Source organism: Papio anubis, chromosome 5 (genome assembly GCF_008728515.1).
Source record: "Papio anubis isolate 15944 chromosome 5, Panubis1.0, whole genome shotgun sequence".
Lineage (NCBI taxonomy): Eukaryota > Metazoa > Chordata > Mammalia > Primates > Cercopithecidae > Papio > Papio anubis.
Genome location: NC_044980.1, coordinates 67,826,895 through 67,854,512, shown reverse-complemented (window position 1 = coordinate 67,854,512; position 27,618 = coordinate 67,826,895). Strand labels below are relative to the sequence as shown.

The 27,618-nt window shown below is 38.1% G+C and overlaps 1 protein-coding gene across 6 annotated transcripts in view; it reads left to right on the top strand.

The window, feature by feature from the left end:
• The window catches only part of FAM169A (family with sequence similarity 169 member A), an 89,478-nt gene that overhangs the window by 8,307 nt on the left and 53,553 nt on the right, over nucleotides 1-27,618 (top strand). For 5 of the 6 annotated variants that reach the window (XR_648116.4, XM_017959636.3, XM_017959637.3 and 2 more), the window contains exons 2-5: nucleotides 18,490-18,624; nucleotides 19,678-19,777; nucleotides 20,873-20,958; nucleotides 25,304-25,475. Coding sequence is in view for 5 of the 6 variants with exons in the window: in XM_017959636.3 (XP_017815125.2) it covers nucleotides 18,490-18,624; nucleotides 19,678-19,777; nucleotides 20,873-20,958; nucleotides 25,304-25,475 (493 nt within the window). In the remaining variant the exon portion in view is untranslated. Of the gene's footprint in view, nucleotides 1-18,489; nucleotides 18,625-19,677; nucleotides 19,778-20,872; nucleotides 20,959-25,303; nucleotides 25,476-27,618 lie in introns of those variants that run through there. The other variant, XM_021939461.2, reaches the window with a different exon arrangement.

Sequence of the window (27,618 nt, the reverse complement as noted above, 5' to 3'; positions counted from 1 at the left end):
ACCCTCCGCCTCCCAGGTTCAAGCAATTCTCCTGCCTCAGCCTCTTGAGTAGCTGAGATTACAGGCATGTGCTACCGTGCCTGGCTAATTTTTTATGTTTTTAGTAGAGACGGGTTTCGCCATGTTGGCCAGGCCGATCTCGAACTCCTGTTCTCAGATGATCCACATGCCTCGGCCTCCCAAAGTGTTGGGATTACAGGTGTGAGCCACCATGTCCAGCCTTGTTTTGTTTTTAAAAACTGAAAATAATTCATGTTAGCCCCCTCTATAGTTTTTATGGGTCCCAAACTAAGAGGCTGTCTTCTAATTTTAGATATGGTACTGTTCTCTATTAATTATTTATACTCATGAGTGGAAAATATAGCTAAATTTAGCAAAAAAGTACCCCAATTTTTTTTTACTTTTTAATTTTTCAACTTTTATTTTAGGTTCAGGAGTACATGTGTAGATTTGTTAAATGGGTGAATTGCATGTTGCTGGGGTTTGGTGTACAAAATGATTAGTCACTGAGGTAGTGTGCATAGTACCTGATAGGTAGCTTTTTGGCCCTTACACTCCTCCCACCCTCTACGTTCAAGTAAGCCCTGGTGTCTGTCGTTCCCTTCGTCGTGTTCATGTGTACTCAGCGTTTAGCTCCCATTTATAAGTGAGAACATGTGGTATTTGGTTTCTCTTCCTTTATTAATTCCTTTAGGATAATAGCCTCCATCTGCATGCATCCATGTTGCAGCAAAGGACATGATGTTTTTGTTTATTTGTTTGTATTTTTGAGACAGAGTCTTGCACTGTCACCCAGGCTGGAGTACAGTGGCGCGATCTGGGCTCACTGCAACCTCTGCCTCCCAGCTTCAAGCGATTCTCCTACCTCAGCCTCCCAAGTAGCTGAGATTACAGGTGCCTGCCACCAAGCCCCCCTAATTTTTTTGTATTTTTAGTAGAGACAGGGTTTCATTATGTTGGTCAGGCTGGTCTCGAACTCCTGATCTCATGATCTGCCCTCCTTGGCCTCCAAAGTACTGGGATTACAGGCGTGAGCTGCTGGCCTTGTTCTCTTTTTTTTTTGGATTATGTAGTATTCCATGAAATACCCAAATTGTAGACATCTTGATATTTGGCTTTAGAATATAATATATATCTAAAAATACTTGAAGTTAATTTCAAACCATGAAAGAAGAAATAGAAGTGATTCTGAATAAATTTTGTTTGGAGAATACAATTTTTTTGTATCTGAGGGGTGGAAAAAAATGGCATACTGGCTTGGATAGACTCAAGGGAAGTTGTTGTGCCTGTGACAGTACTTACAATGGGCACAGAGAAGTTTCTCCTGTCTCTAGCTGGAAACATACCAACTGTAACTAACAGTATTCTTTGACTAGTTTGTTGGCTGGTCATGTTTTCATGCACTGTAATTAATTCATTTTTGGGTAGAATTCATTGTTGGAAAGTCCCAGTTCTTTTACCCTTTAAAGATATGCAAAATAAGTCTAAACTTCTAAACTTTTCATCAGCATATTGATTCTTCAAATATTTTACGGGTAGATTTTTTTTTTTTTTTTTTTTTTGAGACAAGGTCTGGCTCTATCACCCAGGCTGGAGTGCAGTGGTGCAGTCTAGTCTTGACTTACTGCAGCCTCTACCTCCCTACAACCTCTGCCTCCCGGACTCAAGCCATTCTCTCTCAGCCCCCTGAGTAACTGGGACTACAGGTGCATGCCACCACGGCCAGTAATTTTTTGTAGAGATGGCGTTTTGCCATGTTGCCCAGGCTGGTCTTGAACTTGTGAGCTCATTGGCTCTGCCCACCTTGGCTTCCCAAAGTGTTAGGATTACAGGTGTGAGCCACTATGCCCGGCCAAGGGTAGCTTTCTTTCCTCCCTTCCGCAGTGGGAATTTTTTCTCCCAATTTCAGTTCCTCATCTGGTGTACCATGGTTTCGAGATCTTTTGCCCTCTTGGCCTTCTCCGTTGGAGGCATTCCAGTTTTGCAGTGTGATTTTTTTTTTTGAGGTAGAATCTTACTCTGTTGCCCAGGCTTGAGTTCTGTGGCGCCATCTCGGCTCACTGCAACCCTTGCCTCCAGGGTTCAAGCGATTCTCCTGCCTCAGTTTCCCGAGTAGCTGGGATTACAGGCACGTGCCACCATGCCAGGCTAATTTTTTTTTTTTTTTTTTGAGACGGAGTCTCGCTCTATCACCGAGACTGAAGTGCAGTGGTGCAATCTCAGCTCACTGCACACTCCGCCTCCCAGGTTCATGCCATTCTCCTGCCTCAGCCTCCCAAGTATCTGGAATTACAGGCGTCCGCCATCACACCTGGCTAATTTTTTTTTTTTTTTGTATTTTTAGTAGAGACGGGGTTTTACCATGTTAGCCAGGATGGTCTTGATCTCCCCAAGTGCTGGGATTACAGGCATGAGCCACCACACCCGGCCCTTTTTTTCCTTAAGATATGCCCCTTAGAAGGGAATAAAACACTGCAGATACTGTCTGATCCATGAAAAATGGAATATTTTTCCATCCCTGGATGGAAAATTTATTTCATCTTAAAAAAAACCTTGGTTATGGTTCATATTTAATCTAGTATCATCTAAATCTCAAGGTCTTCTTATTTGTCTCCGTCCTGCAATGAATAATTAAAAAACTATAGTGCAATGTAGTGAATTTTATTTTTCCCCTAGCTCTATTTTGGAGTAACTCATTAAAGAAATATTTGGACAAATAAAATAAAATACCTAGGAATAAACTTAACCAAGGAAGTAAAAGATCTCTACAATGAAAACTGTAAAACATTGATGCAAGAAATTGAAGAGGACATAAAAAATGGAAAGATATTTCATGTCCATATATTAGAAGAATCAATATTGTTGAAATGTTCATATTACCCAAAGCAATCTACAGATTCAGTGCAATTTCTATCAAAATACCAATGACATTCTTCACAGAAATAGAAAAAAAAAATCCTAAAATGTATGTGGAACCACAAAAGACCCAGAATAGCCAAACCTATCCTGAGTAAAAAGAACACAACTGAAGAAATCATATTATCTGACCTCAAATTATACTACAGAGCTGTAGTAATCAAAACAGCATGGTACCAGCGTAAAAACAGACATGTAGATCAATGGAACGGAATAGAGAACCCAGAAATAAATCTCTATACATCTACAGTGAACTCATTTTTGACAAAGGTAACAAGAACATATATTGGGGAAAGGAAAATCTCTTCAATAAATGGTGCTGGGAATACTGGATATCCATATGCAGAAGAATGAAACTAGACCTGTATCTCTTGCCATATACAAAAACCAAATCAAGAAGGACTAAAAACTGAATCTAAGATCTCAAACTATGAAACTGTTAACATAAAACATTGGGAAAACTCTCCAGGGCATAGGAGTGGGCAAAGATTACATGAGCAGTACTCCACAAGACAGGCAACCAAAGTAGAAATGGATAAGTGGGATCATGTCAAGTTAAAAAGCTTCTGCATAGCAAAGGAAACAACAAGGTGAAGAGACAACCCACAGAATGGGAGAAAATATCTGCAAACTGTCTATCTGACAGGGAATTAATAACCGGAATATATAAGGAACTCAAGACAACTCAGTAGTTGAAAACACATAATATTCTGATTAAAAAATGAGCCAAAGATCTGAGTAGATATTTCCTAAAAAAAAGACATACAAATGGCAAACTGGTATATGAAAAGGTACTCAACATCATTGATCATCAGCAGAATGGAAATCAAAACTACAATGAGGCCAGGCACTGTGGCTCATGCCTACAGGGTGGCTGAGGTGGACAGACTGCTTGAGCTCAGGAATTCGAGACCAGCCTGGGCAACATGGTGAAACCCCATCTCTACAAAAACTACCAAAAAATTAGCTGAATGTGGTGGTGCATACCTGTGGTCCCAGCTACTTGGAAGGTTGAGGTAGGAGGATCTCTTGGGCCTAGGAGATTGAGGCTGCAGTGAGCAGGGATTGCATCACCACATTCCAGCCTGGACAACAGAGTAGACCCTGTCTCAAAAACAAAAGCAAAAACCAACAAAAAAACAAACTACAGGGAGATATCTCACCCCAGTTAAAATGGCTTTCATCCAAAAGACAGGCAATAACGAATGCTGGTGAGGATGTAGAGAAAATGGAACCCTCTTATACTGTTGGTGGGAATGTAAATTACTATAACCACTATGGAGAACAGTTTAGAGGTTCCTTGCAATTTAAAAATAGAGCTACCATATAATCCAGCAATCCCACTGCTTGATATATACCCAAAAGAAAGAAATAAATCAGTATATCAAAGAGATTTCTGCACTCCCATGTTTATTGCAGCACTATTCATAATAGCTAAGATTTGAAAGCAACTTGAGTGTCAATCATCGAATGAATGGGTAAAGAAAATATAGTACATATACACAATAGAGTATTATTCAGACATAAAAAGGAATGAGATCCTATCATTTGCAACAACAGAGATGGAACTTGAGATCATTATGTTAAGTAAAATAAGCCAGGCACAGAAAGACAAACTTTGCATGCTCTCATTTAGGGGAGCTAAAAACATTAAAACAATTAAATTCATGGAGATGGAGCGTAGAGTGATGGTCACCAGAGGCTGGGAAGGGTAGTGGGTGGTCCAGGGAAGTGGGTCTGGTCAGTGGGTGCAAAAACATATTAGATTGAATGAAGAAGATCTAGCGCTTGATAGCTCAACATTGTGATGACAGTCAACAATTTATTCTACTTTTAAAAATAAAGTGTGATTGGATTGTTTGTGACACAAAGGATAAATGCTTCAGGTGATGGAGGTGATTATTATTATTTTTGAGATAGAGTCTTGCTCTGTCACCCAGGCTGGAGTGTGGTGGTGCAGTTTTGGCTCACTGCAACCCCCGCCTCCCAGATTCAAGCAGTTCTTCTGCCTCAGCCTCTTGAGTAGTTAAGACTACAGGCATCCGCAACCATACCTGGCTAATTTTTTGTATTTTTAGTAGAGACGAGGTTTCACCATGTTAGCCAAGCTGGTCTTGAACTCCTAACCTCAGGTGATCTGCCCATCTTGGCCTTCCAAAGTGCTGGGATTAAAGGTGTGAGCCACTGTGCCTGACCTTATGTGATTATTTACCCTGATGTGATTATTATGCATTGTATCCTGGATCAAAATATCTCATGTACCCCATAAATATATACACTGTTATGTACCCACAAAAATTAAAAATAAAAGATATATTGGGTAGGCATTTTACTTCGTCAGTTGTTATATTTCCTTTTTTTTTTTTAACTTTAGCTTTAAAACACTTGACTTCATTTTTATTGTGTAGTAACCATTTAAAAATTCTGAAGAAGAGGGGTCACGGCGTTTAGATATAGAAAAGTCTGAAGAAACTTTATTGCAAGGTTTAAAAACAACTCCTAAGGAGTGACTGAATAATCTGGTTGTTATATTCTATAATTGTATTACACTTAGATACATCATGGATTTCATTGGCCTTTTGTCTCGACCTTTAAACCTGGCCACCAGGTTAAACTCCTCTGGAGACAGATCGTGTAGGCTCATAGCTGAACTCGGCCACTTCCTAGCTGTGTGAACTTGGACAGCTTACTTAACCTCTCCACATCTGAGGCTCCTCATTCAGAAAGTGTGTATAGGAATACCTGATTCATAGGATCATTTCGAGGAATGAGATGTGTAGAGTGTTTCAACACAATGCAAGGTGCAAGATATGCAATCAGTAAATTTGGTGGTTCTCTTGTTATTATCATCATCAGAAAATACATTCTGAGTTTAAAAAAATGATTGTAAATGACATTTTGAGGTTATTATCCTTTTGTAAATTAAGACCTTTCTTCCTAGTTTCCATCTCCAGGTGAGCTGTAAGTGCTTGGAAGGAAAGTAATCAATTGTAGACCTGTATGACAGTAATCAACTGTAGACCTGTAGATCGCTGATAGCTGATCATTTGGCTCATCCTAACTTTTTACCTGTGCTGAAAAAGTAGATTATTTCTCTCTGGAGTTCTGAGCCTGGTAGGAGAGACAGATGAAGAAAAATGAACATTATTATGTATTATGTATTGTTATGTGATAAGTATATTAAAAGATTTATGCACAAGGTACTTACCATAACAGTCCCTCAACTTGTCTCCCTTCATTTCTTCCTACCAATCCAATCTATATGTAGCTGTCAGATAATTTGTCTTAAAGAATAGCCTTGAATGTCTCTTCCGTGCCTGAGGTCCCTTAATGGCCTGCTGCTTGTATACCAAGTGAGGTCTAAACTCTTTAATCTGGGATTCTTGGCCTGCTATGTTCTGTCCTTAATCTATTTTCCTAGTACTTCCACCACCATTTGTCTTTATATACCTTAATTCTCTTGGTAAATCCAACTGCTTGCCATTCTTGATATACTTTCAGTCATCCATTCAGCATATTCTTTTTTTTTTTTTTTTTTTTGTGAGGCGGAGTCTCACACACACAAAAAAGAGGGCACGATCTCAGCTCACTGCAACCTCTGCCTCCTGGGTTCATGCCATTCTCCTGCCTCAGCCTCCCGAGTAGCTGGGACTACAGGTGCCCACCACCACGCCCGGCCAATTTTTTGTATTTTTAGTAGAGATGGGGTTTCATCGTATTAGCCATGATGGTCTCGATCTCCTGACCTCATGATCCTCCCGCCTCAGCCTCTGAAAGTGCTGGGATTACAGGCGTGAGCCACCGCGCCCGGCCTCAGCATGTTTTTTTTTAGGGTCTTCCCCGCCATCTGCCTGTTGAAAGGCCGTCTGTTACTTTTTATCTAGCAGCATGTTCTTGTTCATCTGTGGCAGCTCTTCCTCTTAGCACCAGTGTGTGGTTTATTTATACAAACTTTTATTCAGTCATTCATTTATTTAGTAAATATGCTTTGAAGTTAAATAAGACTACTATCTCTTGTCCTTTCTTCCCTTGGGCCTGCTACCAATGAGAGGTAAGAATTGTACTGAATCTGGATAAATAAGCCCACCTGAGTTTGCAAGAGAGTAGCATGAGCAGGTTAATGAGGCCGTGGCTCCAAGTACAGAGTTGGAGAGGCCCAAAAGGACAGAATTAGAGAATCTGTGGTTTAGAGGCTGACATTTTTCCAAATTGCTGAGATACTCTGCTACATAGTGGCAGCCCATGGTTATATTTCTTAGTTGTCTAGTGAAAATACTAGGGAGTTTGGTCGAGTAGTGGTGGGGATTGTGACTCAGCAGAATATTTCGCAAATGGTATGCCAAAATTAAGTGCCAAGTTTTGTTTTGTTTTTGCTTTTGATGTGAGTTAGACATGTTTCCTTTAAAATGAAAACATCAGTCTTCATTGTTCTAAATGAGACAAATCTCTGTGCTATTTTATGTTAAAAATATCTACAACAGTGAACATATAGTTTAGACTCCTGTTTTTAAAAATTGGTTGTATCCTGGAGGTTTACTATGTCCAACCCCTTTTAACTTTAATAAAGTCCCTGTATAGTCAGATACGTGGTAGAGAAGCTAGGATAATGTAAGGAATTTTATATTGTCAATGTTGAAATGGACACAGTTTTATGGTTTATTAATTTAAGTACTTATTTTACCTTTCCTGATCTTTGTACACTGCTGATTATATTTAGTAGTCTGGGTTGTGAAGTACCAGAGTTGCTGACACATTCCACAGGCAAATGTATTACTTTACTGTACTGTGGTATGTAGTAGAGTCATGTGGAAGCTTCAATTACAAGCCCATTTCTGTTTCTTTCTCTCTCAAATATCTATTAATTTATTGTTAGACTTCTGCAAATGTTTCGAGGCATGTAAGTAGCATTCTCTATATCCTGCTCGTAGAATATAGATAGTAAGATAATGATTTATTATCCATTCCGGGTGTGGTAATTCAGTTTGTATTTTGTGTTCCAGCTGTTGAGCACCTTTGAAATAATCTTTTTTTTTTTTTGAGACGGAGTCTCGCTCTGTTGCCCAGGCTGGAGTGCAGTGGTGTGATCTCAGCTCACTGCAACCTCCGCCTCCCGGGTTCAAGCGATTTTCCTGCCTCGGCCTCCCCAGTAGCTGGGACTACAGGTGCCTGCTACCACGCCTGGCTAATTTTTGCATTTTTAGTAGAGATGGGGTTTTGCCATGTTGGCCAGGCTGGTCTCAAACTCATGACCTCAGGTAATCCACCCGCCTTGATTTCCCGAAGTGCGGGCTTACAGGCGTGAGCCACCGCTCCCGACCTCTTTATGAGTTTCATTTCAGCCTTATGAGTCCTGCTTTGCCTCCCCAGGGTAGAACACTAAAAGTTCATATTCTGTCTGCCTTGGAATTAGGATGGAGGCATGTAACCCAAATTTTGCCTATCACATGTATCCAAGAGAGACTGCCCTGCAAAGTGAGCTACTGGAGGAAGGAGGCCGTAAGGGGATTTGACTTTCTTCTCTTGTGTTTCCTCCCTTGGGGCCCTCTCGTCTTCCTTCACCTTACCAGGAGTAATTACTGTTAACAGTATAATGTATCCTTCCAGACTTTGCTGTACAAACATATTAATCTTTTAGAAAACTTAGCTGGGTGTGGTGGCATGTGCCTGTAGTCTTAGCCATTCAGGAGGCTAATGTAAGAGGATTTTTGAGTCCAGAAGTTTGAGGCTATAGTGAGCTGTGGTCGTGCCACTGCACTGCAGCCTGGGTGACAGAGGGAGAGTCTGTCTCTAACAACAAACAAAAACAAAGCAAAAAACGAATGCAAGTAGGCATTTTTTCAAAAAAAGAAGTTGAGTGTTTTTGATGTTTGTTTTCCTGTTTTATGAATTTTCTATTCATGCCCTTTGTCTCTTTATTTACATCTTAGCTTAAAAAAAAAACACTGCATTATTCGTCTGTATTAAGATATTAGATTGTATAAGTCATATTGGTTACAATTTCCTCTCAGTTTTTTCTTTTTAGATGCAAAAGTTTTGGGCAGGGTGCGGTGGCTCACACCTGTAATCCCAGCACTTTGGGAGGCCGAGGCGGGCAGATCACCTGAGGTCAGGAGTTCGAGACCAGCCTGACCAACATGGGGAAACCCCATCTCTACTAAAAATACAAAAAATATTAGCTGGGCATGGTGGCATGTGCCTATAATACCAGCTACTTGGGAGGCTGAGATGGGAGAGTTGCTTGAACTAGGGGACAAAGGCTGCAGCTAGCTGAGATCCCACTACTACACTCCAGCCTGGGCGATGGAGTGAGACTCTGTCTCAAAAAAAAAAAAGTTTTGATTGATTTTTCAGTTATTAGTTGCAGCAGTTTATTCCTTTCTCAACCAGAAGGAATTTTCCTCTATGTGTTCTGTATGTTCAGGTAATTTGCCCATGGTTACACAGCTAGTAATCCAGTTTGGCTCAAGAACAAGCTCCCTTAACCAGTATTTTATACCACCTTTCACACACTCTCAAAATCCTTTGCAATATAGCTGGATTTTGCTTTTGAAGGCCTAAAACATGCCAAATACACAGTACTTTTCATGCTTAAATGATTTCTTATCCAGGAGCATTTTCCTGTACAGGAAGAGAGAATTAAACCTTGAGTTGGAAAGAATACTTGGAAGACTTCCTCTGACATATATTAAGCAATCTTTAATCATATTAGGGCTGCCTAAGGTGCTGTGCTTTCAGACATACCAATATAATGGAAAAAAATGGACATCGGAGTTGGACTGCTGGGTTCAAATACTAGCTTTGCTGCTTACTAGTGTGCCCTTGAACAAGTTACTCAGCCACTTTGTGTCTTTGTTTCCTTTTTGGCCAAGTGAAGAGAATTAAAACACCCACCTCATGGGTTTTTGATAAAAGTTACATCAGGTAATACACATGAAGTGTTCAGAATAGAACCTGGCACATAGTCCACTATCGGATTAGTGGTTATAACTTCAAAAGACGGTTTTGCTTCCTACTTGAAATAAGAAGAGCCAACAGGTATGAATCCCATTCAGCTTCCTGCTCCATTACCTAATTTATAGGCAGTCCTAACCCATCCATAATTAAATGTTTTTACTTTCCCAGAAAACAGAAAAGGATTGCTGAACAGTGTTGAGGCCCATCTGAGATTTTGATAGTTGTAGCAGTTATTTTTGTCATATTCAAAAACTCAGCTTTCATAGTAGAAAAAGGTGAGTGGTTAGAGGAATCTAGCATTTAGGACCTTGGGGCAGGAGCGATAGAAGAATAAGTAAGGTAAAGATGATGAACTGATGTAGTACAGGGCCCAGGTTAATTAGAGAAGGAAATGATGTTAGAAAACAGAAAGGCCGGGCGTGGTGGCTCAAGCCTGTAATCTCAGCACTTTGGGAGGCCGAGATCGGCACATCACGAGGTCAGCAGATCGAGACCATCCTGGCTAACCCGGTGAAACCCCGTCTCTACTAAAAAAAATACAGAAAACTAGCCGGGCGAGGTGGCGGGCGCCTGTAGTCCCAGCTACTCGGGAGGCTGAGGCAGGAGAATGGTGTAAACCTGGGAGGTGGAGCTTGCAGTGAGCTGAGATCCGGCCACTGCACTCCAGCCTGGGCGACAGAGCAAGACTCCATCTCAAAAAAAAAAAAAAAAAAAAGAAAACAGAAAAGGGAGGAAGCGAGAGGAATCATAATAAGGTTCAGAAATAAGGTTGAGAGCGTTGCTGATTATGTTGCCTGGATACCTAACCTATTCTCAGTGTTGGAGAGACAATTGTGAGAGGTAGGATCATGACTTGGATTGGTTGAGATAATTATTTTTTTTTGCTTGAGAATTCTTTCAGCTCTGTAGTGTACATATTTTTTTTTTTGGATCTGCCTCTCCCCACAAAGCCCCGAAATAATAACAGTAACCTGTAAGAATCATGAAATAACTTAGGAGCTGAACATGTAGAATACGTTCCCCTCTTTGAAGAATATAGTTGGCATCCAGTAATCAACAATAAGTAGGGAAAAAATCACAATAATATAGATTTGTTTTCTAACTCTTTTCATTCTTAAGGGTATTCATTCTGTCAAATATATAATTTTTTTTGGAAAAAGGAATTATTAAAAGGTAGATACAATATAGCAGATGCTGATGATCTTAGATCTCTTATATAAGAGGTCTTGGTATTATGTCTTTTATACAGCTTACCCTGGATTAATGAGCATACCATTTGCTTAATTTGTAAATTAGTTTGGACACTTTTTACACTTCGCTGTCCATTCCGTGTCAGTTTTTTGATGAGTTCACTTAAGGCTACATTAAGCTTTCTCATTCATGTAGAATCTAGTTAGGCCTTTTGGTTTATCTCATGGACAGAGTATAAAGTACTTGACAGAATTTGATCTGACAGCTTTACAGTTACGTAACATAGAACAGAAGCTTAAAAACAACAAAAAAGAGAAGCAAGGGATTTATCATAGCAACCTATATTTCTCTCTGGAACTTTACCACCCTTCCACTGCCTCTCTAAACTAGTAGCAGAACCACTGTTAGGCTAGCAGTTTACATAGTCTTAAATTAACCAAGACTCCAAAACAAACAAAAAAACAATTCCAAGCATTTAGAGGTGAGAAGGTCTTTAGGATTATCCTGTCCAGTTGCATCACGTTACCAATGAGAGTACAGAAGCCTAAAGAGGGTAAGTAACTTGCCTGTGGTCATAAAGCTAGTTAGTGGCAGAGCCGACCCCACAGCCTAGGTCACAGAATTACAGTTCTACTGCTCTTTCTGGTGTAATATGTGAATAGAATATTTAATGGTATCATTATATTTTACAAAAGAAAATGTTATGTAACCATGACAAATACTATATTTGATTTTGCATATTTAATAAAAAATAATTATATTTAAAAGTATATCTGATTGCCTGGGTTCATATTTCTTTAGCCTCACTAGTGGTATGATGTTAGTCAAGTCTCTTGAATTCCAAAACTGTTTCTTCATTTATCAAATGCGGCAGATAGGAGTTCTTTGTTATATAGTAAATGTGACAGTCTCTAAAGCCTGATAAAGGGATATTTCTCAGTAAATGTTACCTGCTGCTGTTACTGATTTATAATAATAGTTTCTAATTCTTTCATCTTCCTTTAAATTCAAATAAAATTTAGCACTGAGAATGACTGGAAACAAAAGTAATGGATTTAAGAACAGATTTGCAAACATAAAAATATTTTAGAAGAGAGATATAGGTGTGTGTGTGTCTGGGCCTTTGGAATTAGGGAAGTGTTTTCTGTTTTTTTAAATATTAAAAGCTATGATGGATATAGTTGTTTTTAAACAGTGTTCAGAAATCACAATATCTAACTAAGGGGTTTCTCCCCTGGTGTTCTTCTGTATGCAAATATGAGGGTATCTAAATTGTCAGACTCCAGGACACAGGGTTGTTTTGTATTTAAATAACATTTTGTATATTAAAAAATAATCTTTGACAATAATAAAAATAAGCCCAGAAGTTATTTTTTCTGTTAAAAAACCCAACTTGAAAAAGAGAATGAAGAATCACTAATTTTTATTTTCATACTTTAGTGATGTTCTACTTGCCTTTGACCTGTAGTAGTGTCTTTTTGTATAGTGCTGTGTTTTCGAATGTGCTGACATACTATTGGCAATTTGGTAGATATCTTAAGATTATATGCAGGTGAACACTTCTAGGAAATTTAATGCTGATTAGGAAAATGTATAATCTAATATATCAAATTGGTGGTTTCATAGGTCTTAGTATTTTTCCCTTTATTGTTGCACGCAAGTCTTAATAGTTTAGGGTTAAAATGTTTCTAAAAAAGTGAGTTGAGATTCTGATACATGCTACAACGTGGACGAACCTTGTGACCATTATGCACAGTGACATAAATGTGACACAAAAGGACAGTTATCCTATAATTTCACTTAAATGTTCTTAGAATAATCCATTTCATAAATAGGAAGTAAAATAGAGGTTACCAGGGGCTGGTGGGAGGAAGGAATGGATAGTTACTGTTTAATGGGTACAGACCATGTTTAGGGTGATGAAAAAGTTCTGGAAATGGGTAGTGGTGCTGGTTGCACAACATTGTGAGTATACTGAACTGTATACTTAAAAATGGTTAAAATGGTAAATTTTGTTATGTATATTTTATCACAATTATAAAAGGGGAGCAGGGATGGGATGAGAGGAGTGCTTTTTTTTTTTTAAGTGAATTGAGAAAAATATTAGATAGTGATATAGGCACTTGACACTCAGAAAAATGTTGATGGTGGTATGCAAATTATTGAAGTTTGGACAACACTGAGATAGAGGAAAGATCAGTGGACTTAGGGATACCTGTCCTGTGTTCCAGTCTCACCCCTGCCATGACCTAATAGGGTGGGCCTGTACACCACCCTTATATAAGGCCTGTTAGGGCCTCACACAGTGGCTTACACCTGTAATCACACTGGAGGCTGAGGCAGAAGGATCGCTTGAACCCAGGAGTTTGAGACCAGCCTGGGCAATGTAGGGAGACCTCGTCTCTATAAAAAAATACAAACTAGCTGGGTGTGATGGTGTGTGCTTGTGGTGTTAGCTACTTGGGAGGCTGAGGCCAAGACTTTTAAGACTATTTGCTACCCTAAAGTTCTCTGATTGTATGTTATGACTTTGGGTCCTTTATTTAGATGACCTAGTTTGCTTATTTAATAGAATTTTATCCTTTTCAATGATCAAACTAAAATAAAATGCATATTTAGAATTTTAAATATGAAATTAGCATTTAAAATCTTCTAAGAACCATAGTATCATAGTAACAGTAGGTGAAAAAGAAATCACTTGTGAACTTGAACTTGCTATTCTATAAAACTCTTATGTCCATTTTGTATTCTTTATGCTGCCATATTATTTTTACATGGTTGTGATTGACCATGCTTTTATAGACAAAGTTTCTGGAAGCAGTCTTCAAATACAAATTTCCATTTCATGCTTTAGATTACAATTGCTTTTAGTAAATGAAAAATTTAAATGTGTTTCATCCATACTTTGTTTTGGTAGCTAATATTCAGGTGAATCTTTTGAATTGATTTAAGTGGAATGCTGTGACATTAATCCTCTTGAGCCTCATCTCGTCAATGATATGGTATAATAAATGTCTCAGTGCTTTACTTGGATATTTGAGTCTTTGATACAATTATTTGGACATTATATATTTGGGGTCTTCTCTGTAAGAGAAGAAAAACAGTTACTACGTTCTGTTTTCCTAGTCATACTTCTTTTATCCACTATTGACCATTTGTTTTGTGTTTATAATTTCATCTACAGTTTTAATCTTCATTGGAATTGTTAGATCTGACTGTAGAACATAATATTTCCATAGTTTACTTTTACATATTGAATTTGATAGAAATACAAATATTTGCCCAAGCTAACAAAGAAGCTTCCTTCACAAATAGAGCTACTGTTTTATTTTGTGATCCTTTTCTAACTATAACATCTTACTTGCATAAGCTCCTGGTTGATCTCTCTTGAAATTCATAGGCTATTTAAAAGTTGACTGGAAATCTTGTGGTATTACTTCCAAATCATTTCACAAATTTTTCTTACCTTCTCTTTAATTTAGACATTTGCATTTACTAACAGTTGAAATGAATTTGTACTTTCTGTTTTTAAGTTTTGATTTTTAAAAATCAATTTGATTTAGAAGTGTACATTTTTATATAAAATTAGGCTCCCAACCATATGTACATCAAGTTTTAAAGTCCTTAGGACCTAAATTTCAGATTAGGGTAAAAATAGTTCCTCTTATCATCATCATATCTTCAAAATTCAGAAAAACATAATTATTAACTGTTATGGTATATGTCAATCCTGTGTCTTTTTTTGATGTTTCTCTCATATTTCCGTTAGATTTTCAGTTTCTTGCCTTCTAATATTTTTGTGATAAAATAAGTTTGAAGGTCATTTCAAAGAGGAAAGTAACTTTTAGTTGATCTTCTGCCTTCCCCTTTGTAAAACTGTTTTAAATAAAAATTGAAGAGGTTATTGGGTAAATGCAAACTAGGTAACTTTTAAAAGAAGATATTCTATACAACTTTATACTTCCTTTAAGAACTAATAGCGGCCGGGCGCGGTGGCTCAAGCCTGTAATCCCAGCACTTTGGGAGGCCGAGACGGGCGGATCACGAGGTCAGGAGATGGAGACCATCCTGGCTAACACGGTGAAACCCCGCCTCTACTAAAAAATACAAAAAACTAGCCGGGCAAGGTGGCGGGCGCCTGTAGTCCCAGCTACTCGGGAGGCTGAGAAAGGAGAATGGCGTAAACCCGGGAGGCGGAGCTTGCAGTGAGCTGAGATCCGGCCACTGCACTCCAGCCTGGGCGACAGAGCGAGACTCCGTCTCAAAAAAAAAAAAAAAAAAAAAAAGAACTAATAGCTTAGTATTTGATGTCTCATAAGTTTATTTTTTTATTTTTTATTTTTTTGAGACGGAGTCTTGCTCTGTCACCCAGGCTGAATTGCAGTGGCGTGATCTTGGCTCACTGTGTACTCCATCTCCTGGGTTCAGGCGATTCTCCTGCCTCAGCCTCCTGAATACCTGGGACTACAGGCATGCTCCACGACGGCCAGCTAACTTTTTGTGTTTTTAGTAGAGACGTGGTTTCACTGTGTTAGCCAGGATGATCTCCATCTCCTGACCTCGTGGTCTGCCTGCCTCAGCCTCCCAAAGGGCTGGGATTACAGGTGTGAGCCACCGCGCCCCGCCCATATGTTTATTTTTTATTTAACTTTTTATCATGGAAATTTTTCTTTTCTTTTCTTTTCTTTTCTTTTTTTTTTGAGACAAGGTCCCACTCTGTTGCCCAGGCTGGCAGGATCATACCTCACTGCGTCATCAAACTCCTGGGCTCAGGTAATTATCTCACCTCAGCCTCCTGAGTAGCTGGGACTACAGGCGCATACCACCATACCCAGCTAATTTTCATATTTTTTGTAGAGCCAAGGTCTCACTATGTTGCCCATGCTGGTCTCGATCTTCTGAGCTCAAGCGATCCATCCTCCTTGGCCTCCCAAAGTGCTGGGATTACAGGCATGAGCCACTGTGCCTGGCCTTGTCATGGAAATTTTCAGGAGTAAGCAAATCAGGATACCCTCTGCAATGCATTGACGTGTCTTTTAAGTAACTTTTAATTTATATTTTCTTTCCATCTTACTCTTTTTCTGTAAACTCCATGTCGTATATTTGGAAGAAACTGAGTTATTCTAAACTTGGTTGACTGCATACTTAAGGCATCATTTAACACATTTTTCTAATGGCTTGGTTAGATTTAGGTCCGATTTTCTTGTTGCATCACATCAGGATGCAGTAGGGTGTCTCACTTTTGGTAACATTAGTTAGCCTGGGTATATAGACCTAACAACAATGACCACCTATGTCTACCAGAAAACTCATGCGTGAGTGCTTATAGCAGCTTTATTCATAATTGCCAAATACTGGAAATAGCCAAATGTTCATCAACAGTAGAATGGGTAAATAAATTAACTGATAGATGCATCAGCATTCTTGTTTCTCACGGAAGTAATGTTGAGTGAAGAGAGTTAACACAGTAAAGAGCATACTGAATGATTTCAAATATAAGAAGTTCAAAATGAATAAGCAAATTAATGTCTCATTTAAAAATAAGATAGACGGATGAAATAATACTACCTATTAAAAAAGTCTTTTCCCCGCCAAATGAAGTGTCTCTATTATTACATACTCAATTTCCATAGGTATGTGCATTTCTGTATCTTGTTCCATTTGTTTATTCACGTGCCTGTATCACATTGTTTTAATTATAGAAGTTTTATAAGATGTTTTAATCTCTGACAGGGTGCATTCTTCTAGCTATTTTTGCTTGTCCTTTCAAATTAATTTTGTAATCAACTTTTCTTCAGGAAACAATAAAACCTTAAAGGTATTTCATTAGGATTGCATTAAATTAGTAGATTATCTTAGGGAGATCCGGTACCTTTATGATGCTGAAGCTTCCAAGAACATGGTTTTTCTTTCCTCTTGTTCACTTTCAGGAATGCTTTGTAGTTTTCCTCATACAGATTTTATACTGTTTCTGTTGTTGATTTTAAGCCTATTTTGATTTTTGCTGTTGTAAATGAGGTCTTCATCTCTATTTATACTTTTTTTTTTTTCTATTTTTACTTTGCCTCCCCCCCGCCCCTTATTTCTTCTTACTGTTATGTTGTATATATGAAGACCTGGTTTCTGTATGCTAATTTTATGTCCTATTTTACTAAATTTTCTTGTTGTTTGGAATAGTTTTTTCATGGATTTAAAAAAATTTTTCAGTTAAGTATATTATTTGCAAATAATAGATATGACAGTAGCTTCACTTCTACCCTACTCCGACCCCGGTTATTATGCCTCTAATTGCTTTCTCTTGTCTAATTGCATTGATCATTGCTTACATAATGTTATATAGTAGTGGAGTCCTTGTTTTTCTAATCTTTAGTGTTAAAACCTTTAGTGTTTCCCCATTAAAGATCTGGCTTAAAAAACAAATAACGACAACAACAAAAAAAACCCAGCTATATAGGCCTGGCATAGTGGCTCAGTGTCTGTAATCCCAGCACTTTGGGAGGCCAAGGCAGAAGAATCTCTTGAGCCCAAGAGTTCAAGGTTGCATAGAACAACGATTGCACCAATGCCCTTGAGCCTGGGCCACAGAGCGAAACCCTATCTCAAAAAAAAAAAAAAAAAAAAGCTATATATATGAGAAATATAACTTATATACCATAACATTCATCTGTTGCAACCGTACAATTCAGTGATTTTTTTTTTTTTTGAGACACTCTTTCATCCAGGCTGGAGTACAGTGGTGCCGATCTTGGCTCACTGCAACCTCCACCTCCCGGGTTCAAGCGATTCTCCTGCCTCAGCCTCCCTAGTAGCTGGGATTACAGGCACCTGCCACCATGCCTGACTAATTTTTGTATTTTTAGTAGAGACGGGGTTTCGCTGTCTTGGCCAGGCTAGTCTTGAACTCCTGACCTCATGATCCACCTGCCTCAGCCCCCGAAAGTGCTGGGATTACAGATGTGAGCCACTGTCCCTGCGGTGATTTTTTAGATTTTTTGTTTGAAATTTATAGGGTTGTGCAGCTGTCACCACAATCTAGAACATTTTCATTATTCCAAAAAGTTCCCTTGTGTCCTTTTACAGTGGCTTTTATGTTGAGTGGTTTATGAGAGTATATTTTATATGTATATTTTTGTGTGTATGTACATATAAATATGTCCTATGCCTGTGTAACCATATTTATTGTTTAAGGAAGTATCTGTTAATTTATTTCATTGCCTGTTTTTAATACAAATGAATAATGTTTGAAAGTTTTCTTTTTGACATACATGGTTAAATCAGCAGGTTCAAGTTGTAGTCTGTGGGCATAGTGAAACAGAAAGATCTTGTTGCAACAAAATATGGCAACATTGTAGTAAAATTTATTTTCTGTGAGTAAAGGAAGATGGCATTTCATATTCTGAACCGTTTGTTCCATATTGTTTGTTAAAGAGGATGGCATTCCCTGTGGATATGCTGGAAAATTGCAGCCATGAGGAATTGGAAAATTCTGCTGAAGATTACATGTCAGATTTAAGGTGTGGGGACCCTGAAAATCCAGAGTGTTTTTCTCTTCTCAATATTACGGTAAGGTGTTCTGCAGTGATTGTCATCAATCTTTTCAGTCCAGTTTATACATGAAATAAATATCCTTTTTAAAAAAAATCCATTTTAAGTGTTAATCATTAATTTTTGAAATCTTTACAGAAATCTATTCAGTAAAATGGATAAATATTGATTGATCAGTTTTTAAAAAGGCAAACTCCACAGGTTATTGCTATTTGACTTTGTCTTTAAAATTATATGTGAGAAGTTCGCCAGTTTTGCTAAGACTGTTTACTATATTTGAGCTACTTCAGATTTACTTTAGATTTGGAATTTGTGAGTTTAGAAAATTTTTTAATTAAAAAATCAGCAAAATACTAAATTATGCATTTTTTGTGCCATGAATCTTTTCTTCCTTTTTCTAAAAAAGTAAAATCAAATTTTCTAGTCAGTAAATTATGATATTTTGTGATAGAAAGATCATTAGACTTGGAATCATTAGAGTTTCACTGTGAACTGTGGTGGACAAATTCCTTAACCTCTCTAGGCCTTGGATTTTTCTTCTGGAAATACTTAATTCTTGAGTCTTCCCCAGCACCAGTATTTTTATAATTCTCTGAATTGTAATGTTATCTCTAAATAGGGAATAAGTGTTGAATTAAGTGAAGGCAAAAAAATATTAAAGCATATTAATAGCATGTATCTTCCGAGAAAAATTAATTTACTTGACTGCTTTTTTTTTTTTAACTAGAAAATGGGATGTCTTCCTCAAGTAGTCTAAATAACAGATAATAGATTATAGTTGTTTTTTAATGACTTTGTGGGCCATATTATAGCTTTGGTTTTTATTCAGATATGTGACTAGAACATAATATTTATTGAAACAACTTTTCATATTTTCCCTAAGACAATAAAATTATTCCAAAAGGGAAGTCTATTTGATTTACTCTTTTTTTTAGAGACTAGAAATAATGTCTCCTGTAAAATAAAGTTAATTAAAATTAACATAGGAAAAGTTTACTACTTGATAAAATATTTTTTAAATGTATTTTCTTAACAGACTGTTCACTAATTTTTATTAATTCGTCATTTCAGATTCCTATTAGCCTGTCAAATGTAGGCTTTGTACCTCTTTACGGTGGAGATCAGACCCAGAAAATTCTTGCTCTCTTTGCACCTGAAGATTCACTGACAGGTCTCTTTTTGCTTAATTTTTATAAATTAAGAAATTTTCCTCCAAACTGTTAGAAACGTATTTAAAAGGTAGCTACATGAAGGAATTTGTTTTTTTAAAAAAAGTGTTTCAAATTGTAATTTTAGGAAAATGTAATTCTTAATTGCTTATAGCTAAATTTTCTCATACTGCTATAAAGAACTTCTTGAGACTGGGTAATTTATAACATTTTAGGAAAATGTAATTCTTAATTGCTTATAGCTAAATTTTCTCATACTGCTATAAAGAACTTCTTGAGACTGGGTAATTTATAACAAAAAGAGATTTAATTGACTCTCAGCCAGGCACGGTGGCTCATGCCTGAAATCCTGGCACTTTGGGAGGTTGAGGCGGGTGGATCACCTGAGGTCAGAAGTTCGAGACCAGCCTGACCACCATGGTGAAACCCCATCTCTACTAAAAATACAAAATTAGCTGGGTGTGGTAGTGTATGCCTGTAATCTCAGCTACTTTGGAGGCTGAGGCAGGGAGAATCGCTTGAACCCAAGAGGCAGAGGTTGCAGTGAGCCGAGATCACACCATTGCACTCTAGCCTGGGCAACAAGAGTGAAACTCCATCTCCAAAAAAAAAAAAAAGAAAAAAAAAATTAAAAATTGACTCACAGTTCCGCATGACTGGGGAGGCCACAGGAAACTTGCAATCATGGCAGAAGGGGAAGCAGGCACATCTTACATGGTGGCAGGCAAGATAGAGTGTGGGTGCACATGTGAAGGAGGAACAGTCAGACATTATAAAACCATCAGATCTCGTGATAATGGGGACCCCCATGCCGCCATGATCCAATCACCTCCCACCGAGTCCCTCCCGCCACATGTAGGAATTGTGGGGATTACAGTTCAAGATGAGATTTGGGTGGGGATGCAGCCGAACCATATCAATGAAATAAAATAAAAATGGTGTAAATGAGGCTATAAAGTACAATATTAGTATTTGGTAAGTTTTATATAGATATTCAAATATAAAGTATATGGATACTTTATAGTACAATGTGGCCTTATTAAGTCTAAAAGTGTACTTTAAAACTTAGATGTTAATGATTATTTATTCTCTTTTAGCTGTGGCACTTTACCTTGCTGATCAGTGGTGGGCTATTGATGATATTGTGAAAACATCTGTTCCTTCAAGAGAGGGGCTTAAGCAGGTAACAAGATCCTCTAATTTTGAGTGTTTCTTTTGAGGCCACTTCACAGTGTTTCCTGTAAACAGTGATAGTTTTTGAGCTCTTCCCTATTTAAAAATAATCAGGTTATGTTAAACTCTAGAATTTCATTCTTATGAAGAAGCCAGCATTCAGGTTGGGCTTCCTCTATTTTTATGTGATTCTGTAAGTATCTGAGATTGGGTGAGGAAGAATGAATACCTATGGATCAGTTGAGCTTTGGCTACCTTAAACCACTTTAGCTTCTGATTTTCTTATTTGTTAGAGGAGAAGCTAGTTCTCTTTATGTAATTGTTTAGCTTCTATCTCTAGGAGAGACTGACCAGGAAACTTGTTTATTAGTAGGGCCTCCTCAGGTGGTCTATACAGTGTTCCTAACAGTGGAATGACCAGGTTCGGGAGAGAACAAGCTTCCAGCCTCTGCAGGGTTATAGTAGAAGCCAGCCAGCTGAAGAGTGTTGCAGGAAGGAAGCTGGTTTTCATGCCAGAGATGAAAGGGTTTAAGAGACATCTCTAGTGCTCTAGTTATTGGAGGATAAATAGGACAGGATGTGGAAAATCCATAGAAACCAAGATGTAACATATTTAAGGAGGCAGAGCATAATAAAATAATGATGAAATCTTTGGTGGCTGGAACAGTGAGATTTATAATATTGGAGAAATAGGAAACTGACTTGGTAGAAGTGCATTAGACTTTGCTTACTTAACAAGAATACTGACTTTTTGGAGAAGCAGTACGATTCATTAATTAAGTATAGAGTTTCTTGTTAATTAATCCTAAAAGAGACCCTTGATGAGGAGCATATTTTGTTTTTTTCTTTTTTTTGGGGTGGAGTTTCGCTCTCGTCTCACAGGCTGGAGTGCAGTGGTGCGATCTCGGCTCACCACAACCTCTGCCTCCTGGGTTCAAGCGATTCTCCTGCCTCAGTCTCCCGAGAAACTGGGATTACGGGCATGCGCCACCATGCCGGGCTAATTTTGTATTTTTAGTAGAGACGGAGTTTCTCCATGTTGGTCAGGCTGGTCTCGAACTCCTGACTTCAAGTGATCCACCCGCCTCGGCCTCCCAAAGTGCTGGGATTACAGGCGTGAGCCACCACACCCGGCCAACAGGAGGATGAATTCAACAGAAATATTTATGTGTCTTGATATTCTTCCTTTAGAATACTTCTAGCATAAGCCAAGTCTGTTAAAAACTTGTCACATTCACAGGGTGCCAGCTACTGTTCATTTTTTTGTGGGCAGTTGAACCAATCAGAAGAAACAAGGAAAGCATATCAAGAAACTTTGATCGCGTTGCTCCAGTTCACAATAAAGCAAAACTTGATGTTTGCTTAAAGGGGCAGCGGCAGCAGGAAAAAAAGAAACTGAAGAAACTTACAGGTTACTAGGGTGTTTTTATTTTCTTCCCTTTGAGTTGGGAACCTTGAAAGAGATGGGAGAATATGAGAATAACACACTTACTATTATTAAGTATTAGTAACTTTTGAATATTGCATTAATTCTTCAGTGGGTCTTAAGATTCCCAAAGTGGTAGGCCCATCTGCTGAAGGCTAGGAGAATGTGTATACCTGGTTATCTGCCAGTCTGATAAGAAACGTTGAACAAAACCGAAGGGGAGGAGGGAATTAAATCCCTGCATAAAGCTGTAAAATTGGAGGAGTAGATAGTAATAAAGGAGTATAATTTGTTCTCAGAAACAGTTCTGATAGTGAAAGGAAGTATGTATGTCAAGAAAGTAAACATTTTGATGTGTTTTAACATGACCGAGGTTTGGCACATTACAGATAAGAAAATCAAAGGATGGAGAAGGAGAAGGGAGAATCTTAGTATGATGGTATATTGTAGCTTTTCCTATTCAAGTGGAGAAACTATGAAACCTCCAGATATGGATTGGGAAAAGAGGAGGAGTCAAAACCAAAAATAAGACTACAGCTATTAGGACTTCTTCAGCCTTAGTTACCTTAGGGACAACATTCCCTTTCTTTTTTTTTTTTTTTTTGACACAGACTGTTGCCCAGGCTGGAGTGCAGTGGCGTGATCTCGACTCACTGTAACCTCCACCTCCTGGGTTTGAGCAGTTCTCTTGCCTTAGCCTCCCGAGTAGCTGGGACTACAGGCGTGTGCTACCTTGCCCAGCTAATTTTTGTATTTTTAGTAGAGATGTGGTTTCGCCATGTTGGCCAGGCTGGTTTCGAACTCCTGACCTCAAGTGATCACCCGCCTTGGCCTCCCACAGTGCTGGGATTACAGGTGTGAGCCGCCACTCCTGGCCTCCATTCCCTCTTAAATAGAGAAATCAGTGAAGGGGGACTGCTATTCCAGTCAAATCCTGGCCAGTAAGGAAAAATTGGTTGGTAAAGTTACAGGAGGGTGTAACTATTTTTGTACTTAACAAACACTTGACTTGGAGCAAGTGGCTTTATTTTTATAAACCTCTGTGTACCTGGAAACTGATGCTCAATTATATGGAAGGGAGGTCCTCAATAGCATGCTGCAAAACATTGTCCATTGTGTCCTTCATTTTGTCCGTGACTTAGAGGCATGCTTATCAATTCTGCATGTCACAGTGCTGAATGGAGGAGCTAATCTGTGAAGGGCAGATTGAAGAAGCAAAGAGGAAGATCTAACATAATAAAATTAAATAAGGAGAAATGTAATACCTATAGGTTCAAAAAGTTAACTGTACACCATGAACACCAAACTGAAACAATAGTACATATGAAAAAGTATTGGGCTTTAGTTAATTAGGAGTAAAATCCAGATAAGCAAAAAAGCTAATGAAAACTTTGTTTATATAGAAAAGCCCCATTGTCTCAGCAGCACCTTCAAAATATCTTCATGAAATCCACATCCCAAACATGAAGAGAGATGTTACGGATCTGGAGCAATTTCAAGAGAGAGGACTGAAATGGCAAGAGTGTCCCAAATTGTGTTAGATTAGCCTTTTCCTTCATTTTTAACCATGTTTAATGTTGGTGTGAAATTTAGGGAAACATCATGGCTCTATCTTCAAATATTTATAGGCTGTGTGGCTGCACAATATCAAAATTAGTCTTTGAGAAATAGATTTCAGCTCTGAATAAGAAAGAATTGTTGTTGGTCAGACCTGTGGGTTCGGGGAAGGAATGGGTTGCCTTGGAAGCTATTGCTAGTCAGCTGCTATTTCCTGTGTTTGGTATGTGAGATCCCCTGCCTGGGGTATTTTTGAGAGTAGTATATGTATACGGTCAATCTTTTCTCTATTTACTAAACTAATTAGAGGCTGAATTTGTTTTCTTTTAAGAGACCTGGGGGAAAATAGGCTTATATACAGACCTTTTTTTTTTTGAGACACGGTCTCTCTCTGTCGCCCAGGCTGGAGTGCTGTGGTGCAATCACAGCTCACTGCAACCTCAACCTCTGCGCTCAAGTGATCCTCCCACTTTAGTCTCCTGAGTAGCTGGGACTACAGATGTGCACAGCCACACCCGGCTAATGTTTATATTTTTTTGTAGAGACCAGTGGGTTTTGCCATGTTGCCCGGGCTGATCTCAAACTCCTGAGCTCAAGTGATCCATCCACCTCAGCTTCCCAAAGTGCTGGGGTTACAGGCATGAGCCACCCCACTGGCCTGTGTATGAGGAACACCTCACTATTTGATATTGGAAAGTCCTGAGTGTTGGTGGGGTCCCTGTGACCATGTAGCCCTGTGTGTAGGAAGTGAGGCTCTGTTTCTGTTCTATTACTGCCCTAAGTATGTTTTTATTAGACTTTGGTGTCCCTGTCTTTGTTGACAGCAAAGATAGGGCTATTAAATGAACATTTTACCAGGAAAAGATGAGACACCTTTCTTTCCCAAGAGCATAATTGTGGCTTCCCTCACCAAATGATGTAATTGTTCTTAAAGTGTTCAGGGGATAACACTAAGCTGCCCTTTTTTTAAAAAAATGTGGAGACTGAAAAGCAGTTGAAGTAGTTTACTATAGTGAGGGCTGTGATTAGGGTTGGTAAGACCCTGGATCTGGGCAGCTGGAAGCAGAAAGAAGATGGCGAGTGCTGAAAGAGGTGCTAGGAATTGGTACGTTGGGGACCTGTTTTGCCCGATTAAGAATTTTGTTGAAAGGGAGTATTCTATGTATAATATGTGTCTGTGGAAATGGATTGTAATCTGTGTGAATGATTAGTCTCATCTCTGTGGTAATAAAATGTTTTGCAAATTGTTTTGAATGCATTTGAAGTGCTTTGAATGCCAGTATGAGGTATGGGAGCAGGGAGCAAAGTAAATAGCATCTTGTGATTGATGCATATTATAACTGCTGTGCCTGGTGTTTGACTCTCTTTGTAGGTGAGCACTCTTGGGGAGAGAGTGGTTCTGTATGTTCTGAATCGAATTATTTATAGAAAACAGGAAATGGAGAGAAATGAGATCCCATTCCTGTGTCATAGCAGTACTGATTATGCTAAGATTCTGTGGAAGAAAGGAGAGGCCATTGGGTTTTATTCAGTTAAGCCTACAGGTGAGTCTTTAAAAGTTATTTAAACTGTGTATTATGGAAATCTCCATTTTAGACCCCTCCAACTGTATCAATATCTCTGTTAAATTAATCTCTGGCATGCAAATTGAGGTGATTTTACTTAGTATTTCTTGGGAGTACTTTGATTCTACCATCCTATGACCGTGAGGATTATTGGGAAAGTGTTTTGAAAAAACAAAATAAAAATAAACATTTGATCCTGAAGAAGATTTCTTCACATATATGGAGACACAATTGTATGTTGAGCCTCATATTTGTCTATCTTCTTGCACTCACATTTCCAAAAGTTGTTGTTTACTTTGATTCCCATTGCTGTTACTGTTACAGGCTCCTTCTAAAACCCCAGTCTACCTGTGACCCAGATGCATAGCCTGTTTCTGCATAGCACACCTCATTCAGCCTGACATATGAAAGAGCAACTTGGCTAATTACCAAGAAAAACAAAATGCTTTAATATATTTAGTAAATACAAACAGCTTTGAAATTGTTACTCTAAAGTTTGGGTTTCTGATCGTAAGAGCCAACTATACCCTATCCTTAAAAAATAGTGCAACCTCATGCCTGCTTTACCTGTCCTCCCATTCATTCAGCTCCCTAGAGCAGCTGGAGCTGGGAAGCTCTAACCTACTTACCTTGTGTGCACATACAACCCACACCTTGTTACCATCAAAGAACAAAGTCTGCCTTGTTCTGTACCTTGACCAAAAGACCTTTCGCAGAGAATACACTTAGTTTCTTTTTATTTCCTTTTCAGATTTTCCAAACTTAGCTCTTCTGGTCACATCCAGTCTAAAGATCCTACCAGATTAACTGCTGATCTGATGAACAGTTGTTTTTGACACCTTGATCCCATAATTAGTACACATTTGTGATGAGAATTAGTGCATATAGTTAGTTAAAGAAAGGTCATTTTTTCCCAAGAATGAAAAACTGATGTGCAGTTTAAAATGGTTTTTCTTTAGGTAAATGCTTTGGGTGCCCTTTATTGTCTTTGTTCTTGTATAAATTTGAAATAGAACCAGTAATTTTTGTAACTTCAGAAAAATACTGATTATACGTGAGGAAAAAGAGTGTTCAATGGAAATTTAGTGTGCATTGCAGAAAAGACATCACTTTGTTGTTTTTAAATGTTTTAATTTTTGGAGTTGGGGTGTGAATTAATTGTTTTAAGCTTTATTTTATATAAGGCAATTCCTGTGGGAATTGGAGGCTTTTTGTTCCTTATACTGGCTCCAGGGGAGTTTCCTACCTGAAACTACCTCGTAGACATTTGGAGCACAACTAGTTTATACTTTTTTATTGAGGGCTTCTTTCTATGAAAGACACACAAGTAAAAGGCACAGCCTTCCTATTTAGTATTTCTGATCAGTATTTAACTGCAGGAGTGTGCTCTTCTTATTATGCATGTTGAGGCTCCTTCCCCTCTGGCATCTGGCCTCTATTTCTGCTTATTCTGGTAGTTAACTATTTTATAGCCTCGGGTTTCCAGGTGCTACTGTATATGCCACTTTTAGTACCTTCCATACTTCTCTAATTGTCTTACATCTCTTTACTATTTATTTTAGTTATTTCCCCATTGTACCAGATAACAATGGAGTTAGGTGTGCTTATACTAGCCTTTGAATCAGTAGCCATTTAACTCAGGCTGGAAGTGTTTTTTCTACAAAGGAAACCTAAACATAATTATATATAAAGGATATATATATCCCATTTTTATGTATATAAAGGTATATTTATATAAAGTATATAAACATAAAGTATGTATTATATAAACATCTATTTCATATATACTGATATATGTAAAATACTTTTTTCTACACTGGTAGCAAAAAGATAAAATCTTTATTAAGAAGATTTGTAGTTGAATGAAAGTCTTGTGAAATAATTTATTATTTATGATTTTTAAAATTAAATAGCAAATAAGTTTATGGAGCTATTAGGACATAGAATAGCCTTGATAGAAAAAGGAGACTTTGTTTATGAGGTCAAATTCTATTACAGTACAATGAAATTCAAGAAACTATATAAATTCTTCTTTGCCTGAAATAAAGAGATCACTGTGAGACTGTTTTTTGGGTTAGGTAGATAGTTTTCTTATAAAGATATTTGCGTTTTTTTTTTTTTT